At 38.7% G+C, this 19,230-nt stretch overlaps 1 protein-coding gene across 1 annotated transcript in view; it reads left to right on the top strand.

The window, feature by feature from the left end:
• The window catches only part of ERBB4 (erb-b2 receptor tyrosine kinase 4), a 393,477-nt gene that overhangs the window by 257,696 nt on the left and 116,551 nt on the right, over nt 1-19,230 (top strand). The window contains exons 18-20 of the mRNA XM_086465988.1: nt 9,698-9,830; nt 12,499-12,621; nt 14,093-14,191. Of these exons, the coding sequence (XP_086322114.1) occupies nt 9,698-9,830; nt 12,499-12,621; nt 14,093-14,191 (355 nt within the window). The remainder of the gene's footprint in view (nt 1-9,697; nt 9,831-12,498; nt 12,622-14,092; nt 14,192-19,230) is intronic.

The raw sequence follows: 19,230 nt of genomic DNA, 5'->3' as shown, positions 1-19,230 counted from the left end.
GAGGCAATCCCACTGTCCCTTATGATAAAGGTGGGAAAAAAAGATGTCTTGAGCCTTCTCTGTCCTTGTTTTCTTGAGCCCTAATGAGCTTCAGAAGCTGTGAGACCTAAAGGCACAAAAAGTCAGCAAGATCCACTGTCTGCCAGAGAGGCTGATACTTAGTTTTGCGGGTTTGGTGGCAGGGGAGAGAGGAAGGGGTTTGCAGTTGAAAGAGGAAAAAGAGATTTTTAAGCTGGATCACTGTTTCCCTGGGTGCTTGGCCTGCCCTGTTCTGGGAGTTTAGCAGCTATTGTAATAGGAGTATTTTTAACATTTGGAAGGTGCATAGGTAAGGCACTATCTGCAATAAATTCTGGATGTTCTGTCATATTGAAATTTGGGAGAAGGAAGAGCTGTTTTACTAAATTATCATTTGCCTTTATGTGGGCCATACTGTACTGCAAAATAATCATACTGAAGCAGCTGTTGTAGAGCCTAGGTTACTCTGAGCAGTATCCTCACCATGGACACAAGCTGTTTTTCTAATCAAGTCACATCTGTGCCTATCAAGATGGTAGGAGGTTGCTGTGTACATAGGCGCAAAAAAAAAAAATCACCAGTAGAGCTGCGAATAGAAGATGAGGATAATATTCAGAAAGACTGGTTTCCCTTGGCTCGCTTTACAGCCGATGGAGTGAAATAGATTCCTTTGGGTGACTGTGGATACGGAGGAGAGGAGTTAAGGTGTCTGGGTTCAGAGCTTCTAAGTTGTACTTTCCTTTTCTGAATGGCCTCGGGGGAAATAATGATGGCAGTGGGATGATGACTGGAATTAAGAGGAGTTGCAAGATACACCAGAGTGTGTCTCTCTCTGCTCTGCTCACTAACATAAGAACTACTGGGGGATGACTAATAAGTTGCAGATGTGGAAGACTTTTGGAGCCTATTATCATATAGGAGATGATCCTGTATGTCTTGTGTCAGAAGGAGGATCTCAGTTTTATGTGAGTTATTCCCCATAATCAAATGGGATTTTCTAATAATTGATACAATTTGTGCAGGGCATTTAGACAGAATGCTATCCTTCTAAAATAATAGTGATAAATCCAAAAGCAGCATCAGGCATACTCAGAAATAAATTTCTTGTACCCTGCTCTTTATCTGCCTTGGATTTTCCTTTATCTATATGATCACTGACTGCATTTATTCCCTGATATGCTCTACAAAGATAAACTCTGCATATCTAGAACTCAAATGAGGAGTAGCTAAAATGTATGTTGAAGTTAACAGCATCATGGCCTTTACTAGTATTCTAATGAATGTCTTAATATATATATAATTAGAGCATTTTATACCAGTGCAAAATGAAGTATTGCTGTGTTGAATTGTTACTGTTTTGATTTAGACCTTGAAGGAAAACATTTTAATCATGCACGTGTATATATATGTGTATGAATGTGTGTAATACATGCACAACATAGGGGTGCATATTTCCAAACACATTCTTCTACAGATCCTCCATGCACTCTAACTGTAATTTCAAACATAGATCCAAAGATGCTTTAATGCCACCACTTGTTAAAAAGCCTCAGCTGAAACCCGTGTAAGCTCTACATTATCACAAAACAAATGATTAGATATGACAAGAAACTTAAAGATTGGAAACATAGTGTGACAGTTCTGTTCTTATCAGTTTATCATGTCCCATTTTGTTTTGATGGATTGGGTTTTTTTTCACCCTCTGCCGATGTCCAGTGCTGAACTTCAGTCTGACTGCTCCTGGAGCTTGTGAAAGTAAGCACTAGCCGGCCCATGTGATTCAAAGCTCGAACAGGAGAAGAGTCCAGTGTTCACAACCACTTAGACAAAAAATCAGCTCTGCTCCTTATATATTCTGAATGATTACTCTCAGGAAAGACTGGCATTCAAAAAAAAAAAAAAAAATCAACAAAAAAAAATCAAAATCAACAGAGGCAGGTGCATTTCTGATGCATTTTCGAAAGAAAGATGATGGTTGGTGAAGTAAAGTAAAAATGAAGGGCTTGGGGTGGAGAACGGAAAAACTTTCCTCTTGCAGCTTCTTAAAGGTAGGCGAATCAGCTGCGCAGTCATACAGGCAAGATTTTGCTTAGTCATGTATGGTATTTTGTATGTTGAATAGCTTAATTTCAGCTGGAACTGGAACTTAAGTGAATTACAAGCACTTTCCACCAGTGGAATTTGTGAAGTGTTTACAAAAAAATTAGCAGAAGGAAGAACACAGTATTCAAACAGGTTTCCTCCTGTTGGTTGTTTAAAATAATCCAGAACATTCCTCCTTGTTCTCTGTTCTTTACAGTTTGATTTATCACCCATCTGAAGTGAATTTCCCTCCATGTCCCGTACCAAATATTGGGTACCAAAAATTTTAAAGAACAAAGTAGTGAATGTCTACGTCATCATGAATACATGACCTCAGAGATCTGACTGTCTTTCCAGACTCTGGAACATACACTTACCTACATAATTGTTTGTTAACTGTAAAGAAAAAATGGAATCCATTAGACTGAATAAAGCTGCCACCTGAATTCCTGTTAATATTGACTGCAGTATTTACTTATCTGCACAGTCACTGGTGGAGCAAAGCTGAAGGCAGGCTGAAATAATTTCTAAGCCATTTAGGCTCAAGTTCAGCCTTCTGCTTGAGGAGTTGTACAGGATATAGAGTGAAGGTAATTGGCCTACCCATGTCTGCTAGAACATATGATAGAAACCAAACTATAGCGAGGAAGAAAACATTATCAAAATCAGCACTGAACACCTATGATAGAGTGAAGGCATGTTCTTGCTTAGTTTCAGTGGCCAATTTTATGCTAGGATTTGTATTGTCTATATGACTCAGTTGCTATTGAATGTTTTGGCTACCTCCTGATTTAGTATGGGCACTACCTTCTATTTCTCTAGCTCCTGGAGCAATGTAAGATGTTCTGGCTCAGGCTGTGCTGCTCTGTGGTACTTTTGGATTTGAGAGTTAATGAATAGAAAGCAGTGGCACCAAACAAAGTAGTCTCTCGGCATATAATGTCATACAGGAAGATGCGCTTTATGTTTCTATTTGAGAAAAGCATGTTTTCTTATTAATATTTTCATGTTCACAGACGTAATCGTAGAGCCAGTTGGCTGCAACTGGTTGCAGAGAAGCAGGCTGAGTTTATTGCTTCTAACAGGAATGCTTTATGCAGAGAGAAACTCTTTGAGCTACTGTTGATGGTTTTAGTTTCAGAGCAGTCCATCTGTGCCCATGGTCATTATAGGTCTAGTTTTCTTTATTCAAAGCACAGTGTTACTCTTCCCAAAGAAAATGGGAAATATGACAAGTTTATAAAGAGGATTGTTCTTTTACTTGATGAACTGACTTCACTTGTGAGTCCAGTCTAGTGGATTTAACTGGCTTTCTGTCACAGATAAATCAATCTACATCATATGGGGCCTGACTTAGCATATTTTACAAGGAACGTTAATCTGTTTACTTAACAAGCCTCAAAACAAAGTCACTGTGCAAGTCCTTAATGATAGCACTCCTTTTTATGTCGTGGTAGAAGAGAAAAATCTCAGCCTAAAAATACCAAGAGATGTCATATGGGCTTTTCAGTTTTACAGGGAGAAAAGCCCATCAAAAGCCTCCAGATTGATACTCTAATCCCGGAGATTTCAGCATTTATTCCCAGTGAACTGTATTAACAGGGAGTAAAAGTTGAGAGTTCTTAGTGATTTATGAAAACATAACAGAAATGTGGTTGTTCTCCTAAATTGTGCCATTCAGATTTAAAACTAGTTTCAAATAAGTGCATTGTACTTAATGATAATATAGATGTCATAAATTTATAATCAGTACACATTAATGTGTAGAATTCTAGGTTATATTCATTTTCAAAGCTATACTTAATATTTTTTCCTTTGTTCTTATTTATTTTTCTAAGTGAAATGAGGAAATCTGACCTTTTAAAAAAAAATTAGGCATGAGGAGGACACACTTTCACAATTTAAGGAATGCATATAATATATTTGCGTCTTGTTGGTGTTTTGTTTTCAGTAAACACTTGATAACCAAAGTATGTGCAAACCTTCAGTAAATGATGTCACCTTACGTTAAACATTTTGATGTATCTTAACAGCAGAGTTGGTCTCAACAACGCGTCTTGATTAGTGATATACTAGAGGAGGAAAGGGTGTACACTGTCAATTAAAGACTGCAAGTCTGGCCTGCACATGATCTCTCAGTTGGCAAAGCTGGTGAAAAAACTTTGAGCATACAGATAACTTGATTATAGTGATCTAGAAATGTCCTTAAATACTTGCTTGAGGAAGGCGTCAATATAGGGAACCAGTGTGGTTAAGGAAAAAGCAATTTTGACTATAGATATCTGTTTTGTCAGCATTAGCCTTGTCTAAAGTGAAAACTGTTTGATGTTTAACTGCTGAATGGACTTAGACAGAGACTGCAACATTGTGGTCATTTTGCACGTTGAAAAGTTGTGGCTAGAATACCTGCCACCAGAATTTAACTACAGCTAGTTGACAGTACAATGGAATGCAGTTTGCCCTTATCTAGATTAAATGTGTAATTGGTAGTAATCGTGTGATCAGCTGTGAGTTAAAACTTGTGTTTACGCATGATAAAAACTCCTAATCTGTACATAAGTGGTGATATTTTTAAGTGTTCAAACACCTTCAAAGTAAGTGGAGAAAGCGGAAAGGGAGCCTTGTTCTTGAAAAACAAAAATATAAAGCAAAGCACCTCTTAATATGAATAACATTCTATGAATTCTTCCCAGCCCCAGGGAGCACCTTTTCATGAACACCAGGCACTCTGGAAATTGTGGTTGCAGAGCTCTGCCAGGGGAGTGCTGCACAGCAGAGAGGAGCTATTAAAACATACACAAATTTGCTTCCCAGTCTGGTCATTTATTTTGTGTATTTTAAATTCTAAGACTCATTCCAGGATTAGCAGAATCCATTATATCTCTAAAAGTGCAGCTCCAAAGTCAGCTGAACTCCTCACTGATGGAAGAGGTGAGGCATGTAAAATGTATGAATCATCCATCAGGAAAAAATAGTGCCTTGGTAACAAAAATTTACAAAAAATGGCTACTTAGAAAATATTCAAGGTTGTAATGGATCCTGTTTGGAGATTTAGATAAAATTCAAAGGAGAGGAGGGTGGGGAAGGTTGAGACGGGAACTTAAAGGCCTCTAACAGCTCAGCTTCAAAGTTCAGTTTATTTATGTATTATATTAGGTGGCTTAATGCCAAAGGTAGAAAAAGAGGTGTTCTTTCTCAGCTTTACTCCATGGACCACAATTCTATTTCCTTTACCCCTTCTGCTGCACTCTTCAGTCAAGAGTATGAGACTGTGTACTCATCTAAATCGGTAATTAGGCTTTAATACCTGGTCTCAAAGCACTGTGGGAATTGCAGATGTTTTGGAGTGGATGGAATGATGCAAGCCTCCTTTTGAGTGTCCATGTCCATCTTGGAATTCTTTGAACTTTATCTCGTTTTTGGTGTGTGAGAGTGGTGTTACATGCTTCTAAATATGAAAACACAGTACACATTTAAAAAGAAATATATATTATTCATTTATCCTAGGGGGATACTAGAATCTTACTTTCAACTTTTAGCCACAGATACAGAGTTTCCAGTTTAAAAGGCAGGATTTTTCACGTCGGGTTTTTTTTTTTTCTTTTTCCCCTTGCCACTGCCTCCCCTGCTGCTGCTTTTTGCAGTCATTTAATTGGGTATTCTGTCCTCAGCTGAGGAAGGGATGGGGAATAGAAAATTAATTATATGGGGTTAAATTATGATTCAGGGCTGTATTTCCTCGACTGCTAAATCTGTTTTGATGAGCGTAAAAGTCCAGAAGCACCTAACAGAGATTGTTTTCATCCTCCGGAGTAGATTTTCAGTGTGTAAAGGAAAAAAGTATTGGCTGTATTGGAGTTTCCTGTTGGTGTGTTCATGGTGGAGCTGAAAGAAATGTGAACTCAGATCGACTTTTGGCTGTCCACTATTTATGCTGAATGGGCAGGACTGACACAGAACTACCTCTCTTTGCTTGACTTTAGCCTTTCTGAGCCCTAATAGAGAAATGGAGCCTCCATGCTTTTAAAGATTACTTTAATAAAATGGGTTTTTTTGATAGTGAGATTTTTGTCTCTGTACCAATATAACGTTGCTCCTGGTAACTTTTATGGAATTAATTTTAAGTGGGCGGTAGTCTGAGTTGGGCAGATGTAGCGAATTGCTTTCGCAGGCGTGGTTGTGGGACCATAATGTAACAAAAATGTAAGTGGATTAAGCCGTTAATGCCACTAGAGATAAGGAGATTTGTGTGATTAGGTGCATATGCAAAGAAAAGATTGGATTGGAAAAACAAAATGGGAGAGAAGTTTTGTATCTTCAGCAGCATCTCTGATCAGTGCCACCTTGCAGGGGTCCATGTTAAACAGCCTTAACAGTTATGTAAAAGAAAGTTAAACAGCATGTTAATGAAATTCACCAGGGTATGAAATATAAGGCACTGCAAACATGAAAACAGTAGAGAAATGACACAGGAGAACTGAAGATATTAGCAGAAGAGATAGAAAAGCAAACTCAGCCTAACAAATGGAAGTAAAAATAACCCAAAGCAGGTAGGTGGCACCCAGAAAACTGAGTTCAGAAAATAATCTATGTGTGGTTGTAAACAACAGTGATGTGCATTGATGATACCAGAAGGTAGTGACTTGTCATGTGGTAGTATAGCAAATAAAACATACACTTGTTGACTTTGGGGCTTAGCTCAGTAGCAGAGTGAGGTGAAGCTGCACGGTATATGATCGCATCTATTTGTGTCTGTGTCTGTCATGATTTTTATGCAAGGATAGTGAACTTAGGAGTGAAGACAACCAGTCACTATTTGAGTTGAAAATAGAAAATTTTCTGTATTTGTTATTTATTTAACATTTAAATATGTTTTTTTCTTGCATGCTGTATTATTCCTTTTACGCTCCCTTTTTAAGCTTTTTAGGTAGTACCTCCTGAAAATTCAGGTATAATACGCAATTACAGTATATTTCACGTTAATGACTAAATGCTTGTTTGGTGAAGGTTTTGAAAATTACTTGCTTTTTTTCAGTGCACTGCTAAAAATGATGAGGACTTTCTTTTAAAGTCAGAGTTGGCATGGTGGATCATAAAGATTCATTTTGAACCCCTATATCTATAACAATAAAAGGGCTGCAAAGAATGTGTAACTTCATTTTATTTTCTTTACTAGTTGTTATGTCTCCTTTGGAACCGTTTCCTTATTATAATCTATCATGTAAATATCTTTTGGACCATTTTTAGTGTACACAGTACCATAAAAATCTCATTATTTATTTTGACAGTTGTTATGGTAGCTATTAATATGCACTTTAAAGCCGAGAGATCTTATGCCTGTTTTGTCAGTCTATGGGTTGGTGTGTCTCTTAAAAATGATCTGATTGTTCATACACACAAAAAAAAAAATTCTCTGCTCAAGAACATTAGGCAGTACTAGCTCCATAGAAGCCTTTGGGTGTCCAGTGTTTTTCATAATTGCCTATTAAAGAGTTTCTTGCATGAGCATCATGAAAAGTACATGAAAATGAAGAGGAGCATTGTTTTGGGTGGATATGCCTATGCCAGGTCCTTTAATCCGAGCTCTACTCTCAAAATCAGAAGAGTAAGCACTGGGATTAGAAAGGGCAGTGTGTCCTAAGGCCAGGCTAAATGAAGGAGGAGTTTCTCTGCCTGAGGAGTAGGTGGTCCTGGACTTGTATTTCCCAAATGTCATAATCCATTTCATAGCCAGACAACCTTCAGCTTCCTTTATTTGCAGGCTTTATGGTTTCTGTCATAACATCTCAGAACTGTAATAGGCCTTACAGCATGTGTAATGTTAATGTGTTTTCCCTGGACAAACATGATAGTGATGCTTCAGACACGGTGCTTTAATAACTAGATGTCGGAGTGTGAGGCTTTGTCTCTTAACATGAAGTGAGTGACACAGTCAGATTGGATCTGGAGGATGAAATAGGCAATGGTCCCAATGTCTAGGCTATGTTTGTTTTTCTTTGGGTTAACTCTAGTCTAACCCTGTGGACCTTTATGCCAGTTAGGGGTTGGAGCACATTAGGTGCACTCCAGAAATGTATCTTCTGGTTTGTATCTGAAATTAATCGAGGCTCTGCAAGACCCCTCTGAACCAAACTGCAGTGACGAGGGACAGTTAGGATGGTTTAGAGATGGGCTTCAAAATGGTACTCAGTGGTAATGTAGACACACATTAACATAGCAAACCAGGTTAGATGGCACTACTTCCCGCTGCTCTGCTTTGTGGTAGGACTTAAAAAGAAGAATAAAGGGTCAGATAAATCAATTTACTGTATCTGTGGGAGACTCCTTTAAAATTTTAATAGCTGTGTGGTCCATTTTTATTAATAGGCCATAATGTATCTTTCATCATCATTCAGACATAACTAAGGATGGCTGTTAAAGCATAGCAGTGGTATTTCCACAATCTTGACAATAGTTAACCTGTTCTCTGTAGTTACCAGGTAGTGGTTTTGATACCGTTTATACTCTGCAGTTGTCATGCTGTCTCTTTTTACCCATCATTTCAGCTACTGTCCAGCCATTGTTGGAGGCATGTTAAATGCTGTGAGTGTGTTTCCATTGGTAAGTTGTTGGTACAGTGTGAAAATGCCTAATTTAAGGTTTTGCTTTGGAGGCTGCAGAAAGAAAACTGAGTCAGAACACCGATTGCTTTGACTTTTTCGTCAGAGGGAGCCTGCTTCTTTCCACTGACTGTGTAGGCGATCTCCAGATGTGGGCACCTAAGTCACAGTGACTCTGAGACAGTCTTTTTATTTTGTGCTTGTATAGAATCTACTGTGATGCCAGCCTGCTGTATCTTACGGCTATGGCAAACCAAATTAGTAATTGTAGCTCATGCTGCTCAAGACCCTGGAAAACTGAAAGAAATTCTACGAGTAGTAGGGGGACAACAGGTTAATAGCAAAAGTTGAGCCTTTTGCTTGGCATTGTTCACAGGAGTTTTTTGACTCCAACACACCAGTCTTCTGGTCTGGGATTTGGCTGTGCTGAAAAGCCACAGCAAAACCAGATGGGTGCAACCATAACGCTATACCAAAATGTGTGTAATAGTAATGAACCGGGAGTTCCAAGAGGATGCGTGCTTCTAGTCGTGAATTATGTTTGTTAATTCCTCCATACTCAAGAAGGCACATCATATTGGCAGTTTGGGAATTTTTCATTAGTTTGTTTTCCTCTAAATGCACAAGCCCGTGAGTTAATCTACATGGAGCTGAAGAGTAAGCATAGTTAGAGTTCTTGCAGGAAAACTGCAGATACCTCTATCCTCATTTTGCCATTGCAGATTTGCATTTGCCATCTAAGTGCATGTTGTGTCTCCTTGTCCACACAACTCCTCACATGTGCATGGCAATTTGAAAAAGTAGAATTGGTATATTGATTAAACCCAAGAAAACTCATACTATATGTTAATGTGTTTCCCCTGACTTCCTATTTGGACTGACTTAGTAATTCTGCTCATAAGGCAGTTAATGAGCTTTCTGAGTGATTGTGTTTTATGTACCTAACCATTCTTTGGTCTCTCACACCTAAAAATAAAGTCTCTGATTCTGATTGCTAGAACCCCTCTGATTGCTGCGGGAGTTATTGGTGGCCTCTTCATCATTGTCATTGTGGGCCTGACATTTGCTGTGTATGTTCGGCGCAAAAGCATTAAAAAGAAGAGAGCATTGCGAAGATTCCTGGAGACTGAGGTGAGAGTGTGCTGCTTCTCACAGAATGTTTGAAAAGATACTCAGAGCTGTTCTGCTTTTATATTAGAGATGTTCAGGTCTTCAGTCCAGTTACCAGAGAGGTCTGTAGAAATCCTTTTGCTGACTTCTTCAGGACTAAAGTGATGGAATGAATGAAGTTATTTCAAGATGCTATTTTTCTGTAGATAGATAGATAGATAGATAGATAGATTGATTGATTCATGACTTCTGAAGACAAAAAAAGATCCACATGATCACAAAGTCATGTTCCACCAGATTTTTGAACTACCATCCTGCTTTCAACTGAACTGCTGTCCCAGTTCATCAGTACATTCAGCAGCTCTCATGCTTAAATATTACAGGTTTTCGTCCAGTGCATACTGAGGTCAACTTGTAAGACTTGTAAGTTCCTTCAGCAAGCTCTGATGCAAACATAAGCTCATCAGGAGTGCTTAAATGCAGAGAATGTCACTTACTGTTGTTCCCAGTACCTACATTGCTTTTGTAGTCCAGATTTTGTCAAAGCCTGTAGTCATGATCAGTAGTATTAATGAATTTTGTTAAGCCAAGATACTTCCCAGAGCTTAATCAAATTAATTTCACAGTTCTTCTGGCAAAATATGTAGAGTAGCTACAGGAAAGAGTGCTATGCCCACTCCATCTGCTCTTTGAAATGCTGGTACTGGAGGGGGCAATCTAGGAAATATATTTAAACGTAACATTAGGTCTTTGTCTGTCAGCTACAGCAAAGGTGATTACTACCATCTCCTCAGTACTATACTTGAGATACTTTGCGAGTGAGGGTATTTTTAAATTAGGATCCCCCTTTGTAAGATAATAAAGCTTGGGAATACTGTTAGCTGGTGCTTCTTTGGTAAGGCTTTGTTAACAGTGCTGTTTTCTGTTCTGTTCCAAGGGTCTTACTCCCACTCATCTCCACTGTAGAGCCTGGGAGCAAATTATTTATGCATCGCCAGTCTGTATGCCTAAGTATCTTTATGCTTGGATGGAATTTGTGTTGCTCATTAAATACTGTTTAGCTCTATAGAAAGCTTAATAATACTGGGTGCCTTTAGATACATAAATCTTGCTATTGTATCAGCCTCTCTTCAGCATGAATTATTTTAAGCGGGTAGTTTTCATTGCATTTGGGAAGTATTGGCTTTGAAGTCCAGCTCTCGTTCTCCATTTGGTCAGATAAAATCTGTGGCTGACAGTAGTACCTGAGGGACCAAGGCCTGTTATTGAACATGTGGGGAAGCTGTTGTCTTGGCTTAGAAAATGAAGATTAAATCAGGAGCATCCTGAGATAAACACAACTACAGCTTCAGCTAAAGACTATTTCTAGCTGGAGGCTGTAACTGACCTATTCTTTTTGTATACCATTCTCTGTAAAACTCCACAAGCACTTTTTTAAGCCCCCACAACACTTCTTGCCATAGCTGTGTTGGTGGACTGTGGCGCAGAAGCTGTTTTCACCGTTCACAAGCTGAAAATGCAGAAGTGTACTGCCAGTCTGTCTACTTTTCTTTTACGGTAAACTTTTCTTTCACGGTGTAAGTACTGGGCATCTAAAGTGGGAAGGAGGAAAGAGAAATCATCTAAAAAAAGTACAGCTCACGTATTATATCTGTGATAACCTGACTTGTTGCTGCTTGGTTTTGTTATGTTTTCTTACCCCAATAATTTCCAGGTACCAGTATTTTTACCTGAACAAAACTAGATAGTCCGATCAACTAGTTAAGTAGTTTGTGATGCTCAAAGAACCATAGACATTAGTTCTCGGACTGCAGAGCATGATGCATTTAGTTTTGTAAACAGGCAACTTTGAAATGCTACAGCGATTTTAAACCAATTTGAATAGGAGTAGCCCCGAATTGTTTTCCTCATCCTGTGAAGGAACAGACTATTTTTCATTGTTTAGTGTATTGTCCTTTTCATGTATTTTTAATTTATTTTTAAAGAAGCATTGTTTTTCTGGCACAGATGGTCTAACATTGAGATCTGAAAGAGTTTTTAGCTGAATGTGCTATTGTGGCTCATTTACAAAGTTCTTGGAACATCTTGAGCAAATTGTTTAATTGTGCCTTTTTTGCAGTAAATTAGTGGCCATTATAAATTAGTGGTCTGCTATAAGATGTTTTGTCCTTAAAGCTGTCCACCTGTGTGGTATAACAGAAGTTAAGAAAAATATTCCCTTCCACAAAACTGCATAAGAATGTGATGAGCCATTAAGTCAGGGCTATTAAAAAGAAATATGGCCAACTTAAAAGACATTAAAAATGACAAAAATAGAATGTGGTGTGCAGATAATAAATGCTGTATTTCTGTCATGTAGAAAATACTTACACTGCCTTCATTAGTGGAAGTCCTTGTGTGTGTTATTGTTACACCTGTTAAATTTCCAGTTCATAATTCCATCATGCAATTTTGTGTGGAAATTATGACATGTTGAGTGAGGATTTTCTTTATCAGATCTCTTGGTTTCATAGCATTGCTCATCTGCTTTTGAGGGTGAGAAAACCCTCCACAAGCTGGCAGGTCAGTGGTCAATAGAACCCACCACTGTATTATTCCAGTATTTAGTTGGATTGGTTGTTTTCTGTATAAACTTCTGACAGGTCTTCACATTTTCAAATATTTAAGATTGTTGGATTTTCTTTCATAGCTTGTGGAACCCTTGACTCCAAGTGGCACTGCACCCAACCAAGCACAGCTTCGTATCCTGAAGGAAACTGAGCTGAAACGAGTCAAGGTTCTTGGCTCTGGAGCCTTTGGAACTGTATATAAGGTAAGAGTCTTAACTATACAGCAGTGAATTCCCTCATTTAACTTTTGATGTTCTGCATTGCAGCAAAACACCCCATACTGTGGATGGGTTCATGAGCCCTTTGTGTCTGGGAAACTCAGGACAGTGGAGTTATGTGGGAGGAGTGTATCTTCAGGCTCAAATGTTGACTTCAGTTTTAATCAGACATGCAGATGTTATTTCATGGTGAGAAAAGGAGCATCAGCCACAATCTTTCTTGCATGCAAGAGGACTACACAAGCTGGGCTGTCTTGATATTAAAATGCAGTATCAAAGTTTGTCATTGTGTTCTTACGTAGTGGCTTTACAGTACACCTTTGGAAAGTTAGATCAGCTTTGTCTCATTTTGCAAGTGTCACATGGGTCTTGTAATAGTGATAGTACCTTGTAAAACAGTATTGTCACTAGCTAAACCATAATTCTTTTTGTTTCTTCCATTTAAATAGAAAAGGTCAGGTATGTCAGGGCACCCTTGAACAACCAGAACTGGATTCTGTAAGAGCAGAACACGTAAGGGAAAAAATACTTCAGTTAAATTTTTTTTTTTTTTTTTTTTAAGATCTGTTGATCATGTCCAGATCCCAAAGGCATGAAGTAGGGCTTAATGGGCAAGTCAAACCAATCACGCAGCCCTTTGGGAGCAACCCAAACCTGCCAATTCAAGGTGGCAGGTCAGAGCACTGAAGGAGGACAGATACTGCATCTGTCTTCAAACTGGGGAGGAAATGGAGGAAGTACAGACCAGGTCACTACAGCTATAAGGTCATGGGAATACATTTTTGAATAATCAGTGTGAATATACTGAGACAATAATAAAGTGATAGAGGCGGGTACCATGAGGTTACAAAGAGCACAACAGTAGTCAAGAAAGATGGAAAAGTAGCCTGAGACACACACAGTCTGTGAATTCTAATTAGTCATCTAAACTTTTAATTTTCAGGTATCAATTAATTAGAGAAATAGCCCCTAAATGTTTCACTCTAAATCTGTTGTTCTCAGGGTGTGCTGTTCCTCAATGATAGTATGACCAGGTGATAATCGGTTTTGAGAGTTTCCTGAGAGCTTCATTTGGTTTAGCATCAGAATCCAGACAGAAGATCCAGATTTTTGTTTAGTTTTATCAGAATCAACAGTCAGTAGAAAAAAAGTATGTGCATCATTGGTGTGCTAACATTACTTTCTAGAAACCCAATTGTGAACAAGAAAATCAAGGGGGCCTGATGAGGACATTGACTGATACAAAATCTTTCATTTTACGTAAGAGTTTACTTTTGGTGTAAGAAGTAGTTTTGTGGGATTTTTATTATTTTATAGCTTTGTGTATTCTCAGTTCTGAGGTTTATAACTGATCTGCATAATGTGACAGAATGCACCAAAAAAATCTGTAACTCTGAATGAAGTTTTTATGATTGTTGTCTTATTAGTCTTCTGTCTCTTTTTCTTCTTTTTGCAGGGTATTTGGGTCCCCGAGGGAGAAACTGTAAAGATTCCTGTGGCCATTAAGATCCTTAATGAGACCACTGGTCCAAAAGCCAATGTGGAGTTTATGGATGTAAGTAAGAGATGATCAGTGTCTTTGAGTTTTGGCAGGGGGTCTCTTTCTGTAGACCACAGAGATTGTAAAGAGGACTTTCTGCCAGGTTTTTTTCCTTATATTTACATAGTAGGAAGAGGTTTGTACACGGGACCAATATTGTGCTGACGTTAAGCAAGTGCTGCAATATCATGTCCCTAGAAAAACTCAGCTGCTGAGATTATGCGTGTAGGCCATTTCCCTGCTTCCCTTAGTCTTCGACAAGCTGTCTCAGTATTAATGCCTATCCATAGCATTCTCTATTGCAGCAAGGTTCAAACCAACAGAACCGACCAACCAAAACCAACCAACCAAGGTACACCTCAGCTGTGGGTAGGTCAGTGCTGCCTCTCTGAAGCTGTAGAGCTAGGCAGATCTGTATGAGGCAATGCTCTACCTTGTTTAGTTTATTGCATGTAGATCATTGTATTCCAGAGTCGTGAGTACCTGGGCTACCAGGGTAATGCCAGTGCCATGGTAATGAAGGGCTGGGTTTTTCAGTGTGCAGATGTCATGGACCCTAAATGCTTGGAGTTTCCTTAAGTGATCTTCCCATTAGTGGAAGCCCGAAACTCCTCTTTCTCGTGTGCCAGATATTTTATCTTTCCATGACAGAGAATCTAGAGACAAGAGAGAAGGAGTTGCAGGGGAGCATCTTACCATGTATGTGAGTCTCCACTGGTGCAGATCTCACTGGAACAAAAATTTAGCCTCAGCTAAATTTGCTGCTGTCAGCAGCAGCAAAGCATAACAGGGAGAGGAAAAAAATTTAAATATGCATGATTTTAAAAGCCCTTTTGCTTTATTAATCTGAAATACTGTTAATAAGAGGTCAAGATCATAATTTTCATGAATGTTCTATGTTCACAGAGACTATACACTCAGTTTTTAGCTCCATGTCAAGATCAAGCCTCATTGACACCGTGAATGTGCACGTCCTCTGCAGTGACAATTTTTTGACAAATCATAGACATTTGTGCTTTTTTTGTAAATCCCTCTTGTGAACTTGGAAACTACATAGGACTTTAAGTCTTGAAGATCTGATCAGTGTATAGGCTTAGTTTGGTTAGCATTAATGAGACTGTAAACCACAAGGAGAATGTACTCCCGTTACATAGTCTATTATTCCATCTAGAAGTTAACAGAAATGTACAGTTACAGATTTAGCTGTCTCAGAAACAAAGTATCACGTGTGAGTTCTTAAGCAACTGAACACAGGCTGGATAGGATGAAGAGATGTCCTGTGCTTTTTACAGAGCACTGCACATTTGTGTTGATGACATTCAATAATTATTGTGCCCAAATAAAAAAAAGACGTCCCTTTGGCCCTGTTCAAAAGGAATTAATTCCACTAAAGGGATAGGGAGTATTAGGTGTTTGCTTAATGGACAAAGTAATGGTCAAGAGTAAGAATATTTTTCATGGTAGAGCTGCAGAAAGAGGAGAGCTGGTATTCAGCGGCCTTTCGAAGTGAATGTGCAGGGAGCGCAAGACTGCTGAATGTGACCTGCACTCGATGTCTGATGCTGGTGGTCAGTGATGTAGATTCCAGCCTCAAGATGAGAGAATTATAACTGTATGAAAGTCAGCAGAACTGAGCAGCTTGCACCATCTGAAGATCAGACCCCTGATCTGATAGAGAAATGCTACTAATATCTCCTTCTCTGATACTGGTTAGTCTTGAAGCACTCTACAAAGAAAACATAAGGTCCTTGTTAAAAGACAAAGTTACTTGTCAGAGGTTTTGTAGTTCAGCTTGATCACCTGACTACATTTCCCTCCAGTGTATGCATTGTAACGTCTGATAAATGGCTTAGAAATTAGGAAGGGTTTTTTGTAAACTAAAGATTTTAACTGGGTAAGGTACAGCCATGCTAGGAAAGGTTTCTCTTTAAATTACCAGTTTCTCATGAGTCTCTGACCCAGTGGTAACAAGTTGAGAGAAAAGTTAAAGTTATTTTTAGTCCTAGAGGTTAATAACAACCTAAAGGTTATTTTTAATCATAATAAAAAAAGAATTTGACTTCATTAGTTGATAAAAGTGACAACAAGGAGAAATAAGATGTTCTGTATCAGTGTTGCATTTGATAATATGTATGTCGGTCTGTAACATCCTTTGCTGTATGGCATTGATGAAGAACATTTAATTTCATTCTTTGGAAATAATTGCTCATGCAATCATACAGACATTCCTGCCATCCTCACTTCCTAACCTAATCATTTATTTCCTGAAACAAGCCACATTTTTAAAGAGAATGACCTAGGTGTTGTTTATGGTTTTAATGTGACCACTCCTCTCTGTCCTAGAAAGGACATTGTTTTAAACTTTTTAAAATTTTAAGCCATTACTAGGAGATGTCTTTAATTGAAGAGTAAGTTATAGTAGAAAAATGTTATTTACTCATTCTCACTCCAAGGCTTTGGTCAGTATGACTGTCCTGATAAAACTTGATACTGTTTACTGGTGTTATTTTATGAGGAAAATGCAAGTGTTGATAGGAAAGCAAAAAGCATTAGTTGGGATTTCAGTAAAAAGAGTATTATGAGTAGTTGTGGTTGGTTGAAAGCAGTTGTATCAGAATTTTTTAAAAGTATATAGGTGGCTAAGTGCCAATATGAACATAGCGGGGGTTAACTTTTTCTTAAATAAGTGTCTGACACATTGTGAATGGGAAGAGGAGGTTAGTGGGAAGGAGGTATCATTATGAGTCACACCCTTGACTTTCATTTTTTTGTACTTGTCAAGTACAGATGAGCTTTTGTCAGCAATTCTTACTTGATTGTGTATGTCCTTGTACTTGCAGGTAAAACCATTCCTTTTAGAGAGGCTCTGGAAAATGTAAAGCCTGTTGTAAACAGCGATTTGTGTACAGAAAGAGTACTTGGGTCACTTCAGTGTCTACAGAAATAGCTGGTATAGGTGTTAGTGGCATTGTCCATAGGCTCTGGTTAGAACTTCTAATGTTGGCAGAATGTAAGTCTAAAAGTGCTCTGCAAGCTCCTGAAATTCTGCTAAATGTTATGCTAAAAGGGTAAAGAACAACAATTTGGCTACTGGGCTGTCATTTTAGCACCTTGAACATCCACTAATGGATCTGTAATGACTATAATGATATAACGAATGGCGTTAGCACCTGCTATGGCCAAACACCTCCCACCCTCCTCCCATCAGGGGATGATGAATTGGCCATCATCAAAAAATACAACCCCTGTTTGGAACTTTTCTTTGGGGAGTTGCAGCAGAGTCTATTTTCAGGGCTTTCTCCACACATTCCCAGATAGCTCTTTTTCTTTTACTCTGACCCTTCTTTCTTTCATAGTTTTTATCACTCCAGTAGTCCATGTCTGTTACAACAATGCAAGCTGAAGTAACCCACACAGCCTTCTCCAGGGCAGAAGCAGAATGTACATGTGGGCTTCTATGGATTTGTTTTCACCCTGCAGAGGTTGTTGCTACCGTTTTGTTAAATGTAGGTTTAGCTTTTTTCCACATATTTCTGAATAGTTATTATCTCTGGAATAATTTCACAGTCTAAAGAATTTCCCCTCAGTTGTTGAAACAGTTAGATGCTTAAATTGTGGGGCATAGTTTCTCTTCCCTGCCTGGCTGGTCACACTTCATCATGCCCAGAAGGGTGCTGGAATTTGAATTTGGAGTTCAGGCATTCTTGCTACTGGTCTACCTGCAAGCATGTCTGGGAGGGGAGTCACCAGCAGACACAGGGGTATCAGGACAGAAGCCTAAGGCTGGTAACCAAATACATGAGGGCCCTGAGTCTTAGGGAGGGAAGAGAGACTTGTTGTGAGGAAAAAAGGAAAATATGCAGCTAAGAGGCTACTTGATAGTACAACAGAGGCTTGTAATTTCTCTTGTGAAAACAATTTTCCCCTCCTTAGCCTCAAATTATTTGACTATTATGATTGTCTGGTAAGTCAAGTAGCCATTGGCCTGATCAGATGGTTTAACATCAAACCAGATGCTCGACTGATAATGTAATACATTCTGAAGTTATGCTGCAGTTGGAAAGCATAGCAAACCATCTTTGAGGCTAAAAAAAAATACATTTTAACTAACTTGTCGTGGGGAAACAGACAATTAATGATGGCCTTTTCTCCCTAGCCCTCTAAGCTTGATGTTTCCAGGAAGTAATTCTGTGAGCTGTGATTTTGTCCAGAATTTTGATCCACTTACAAGTTTCATCTATCCTCTCTGAACTTAAATGCTCCGTTATCTGTTAGAAAACAATTAGAGACTGCAAGCAAAAGTCTGCATACACAGAGTTCCTTGGGAGTCCCTGAGCTCATTGAGATGAAGACAGTTTGACTGATGGTGGTCAGCTGATACTGGGCCAGAAGCTAATAATAGAAGGCAGTGCTGCTTAGCTAGGTGAGAAAGTTAACTTGGGAAAAATTAAACTGAAGGGTTTGGGATTTATGGTTGGAAATAAATTTCCAATTCTCATTTATTTCCTGGTAAGAGCGCTTCAGAGGCAGTTGGTTTCTTTTATGGTTTTATAATTAAGATCTAGGGGGCTTCTTGATTTCGCCTGGACTTACTGTAGTTCCCTGCTGTCTCTAGGAGCCGTGTTCAGTGTGCAGGAGAGCATTTGTCAAGCTAAGTGTAAAGGTAATAAGTGACAATGACCTCCACCAGGCATGCAGCAAAGAAATTAAAGTTGCATATAGGGGGCTGGTACCTGCATCTTTTATTTATGTCTGGCCTAATTAACTAAATTGATAAAGCAGTCAGATGTGCTGCAAAAAGAAAGAGAAACAGCTTTCCTAAATTGTAAGCCAGTCTCACAATGAAGACAAGTCCTCAAGATGTATTGAATTTAACTTTGGTTCAGAGGTTTGAAGAGGAAAAAGAAACATGTAGCTAACTAGCAAAAGAGACTGTTATCTCCTGTTCAGCTGAAAACACGCAGAGATCTGGAGAGGTCTAGATGCTTTCTTTGTTTCTCCAGGTATGTCTAGATGCCATTGTGGAAAGTATACTGGAGATACAGCTAGCTAGT

Source organism: Leptosomus discolor, chromosome 5 (assembly GCF_034619465.1).
Source record: "Leptosomus discolor isolate bLepDis1 chromosome 5, bLepDis1.hap2, whole genome shotgun sequence".
Lineage (NCBI taxonomy): Eukaryota > Metazoa > Chordata > Aves > Leptosomiformes > Leptosomidae > Leptosomus > Leptosomus discolor.
The sequence above is the reverse complement of the archived record's forward strand: the minus strand, read 5'-3'. Positions and strand labels throughout refer to the sequence as shown.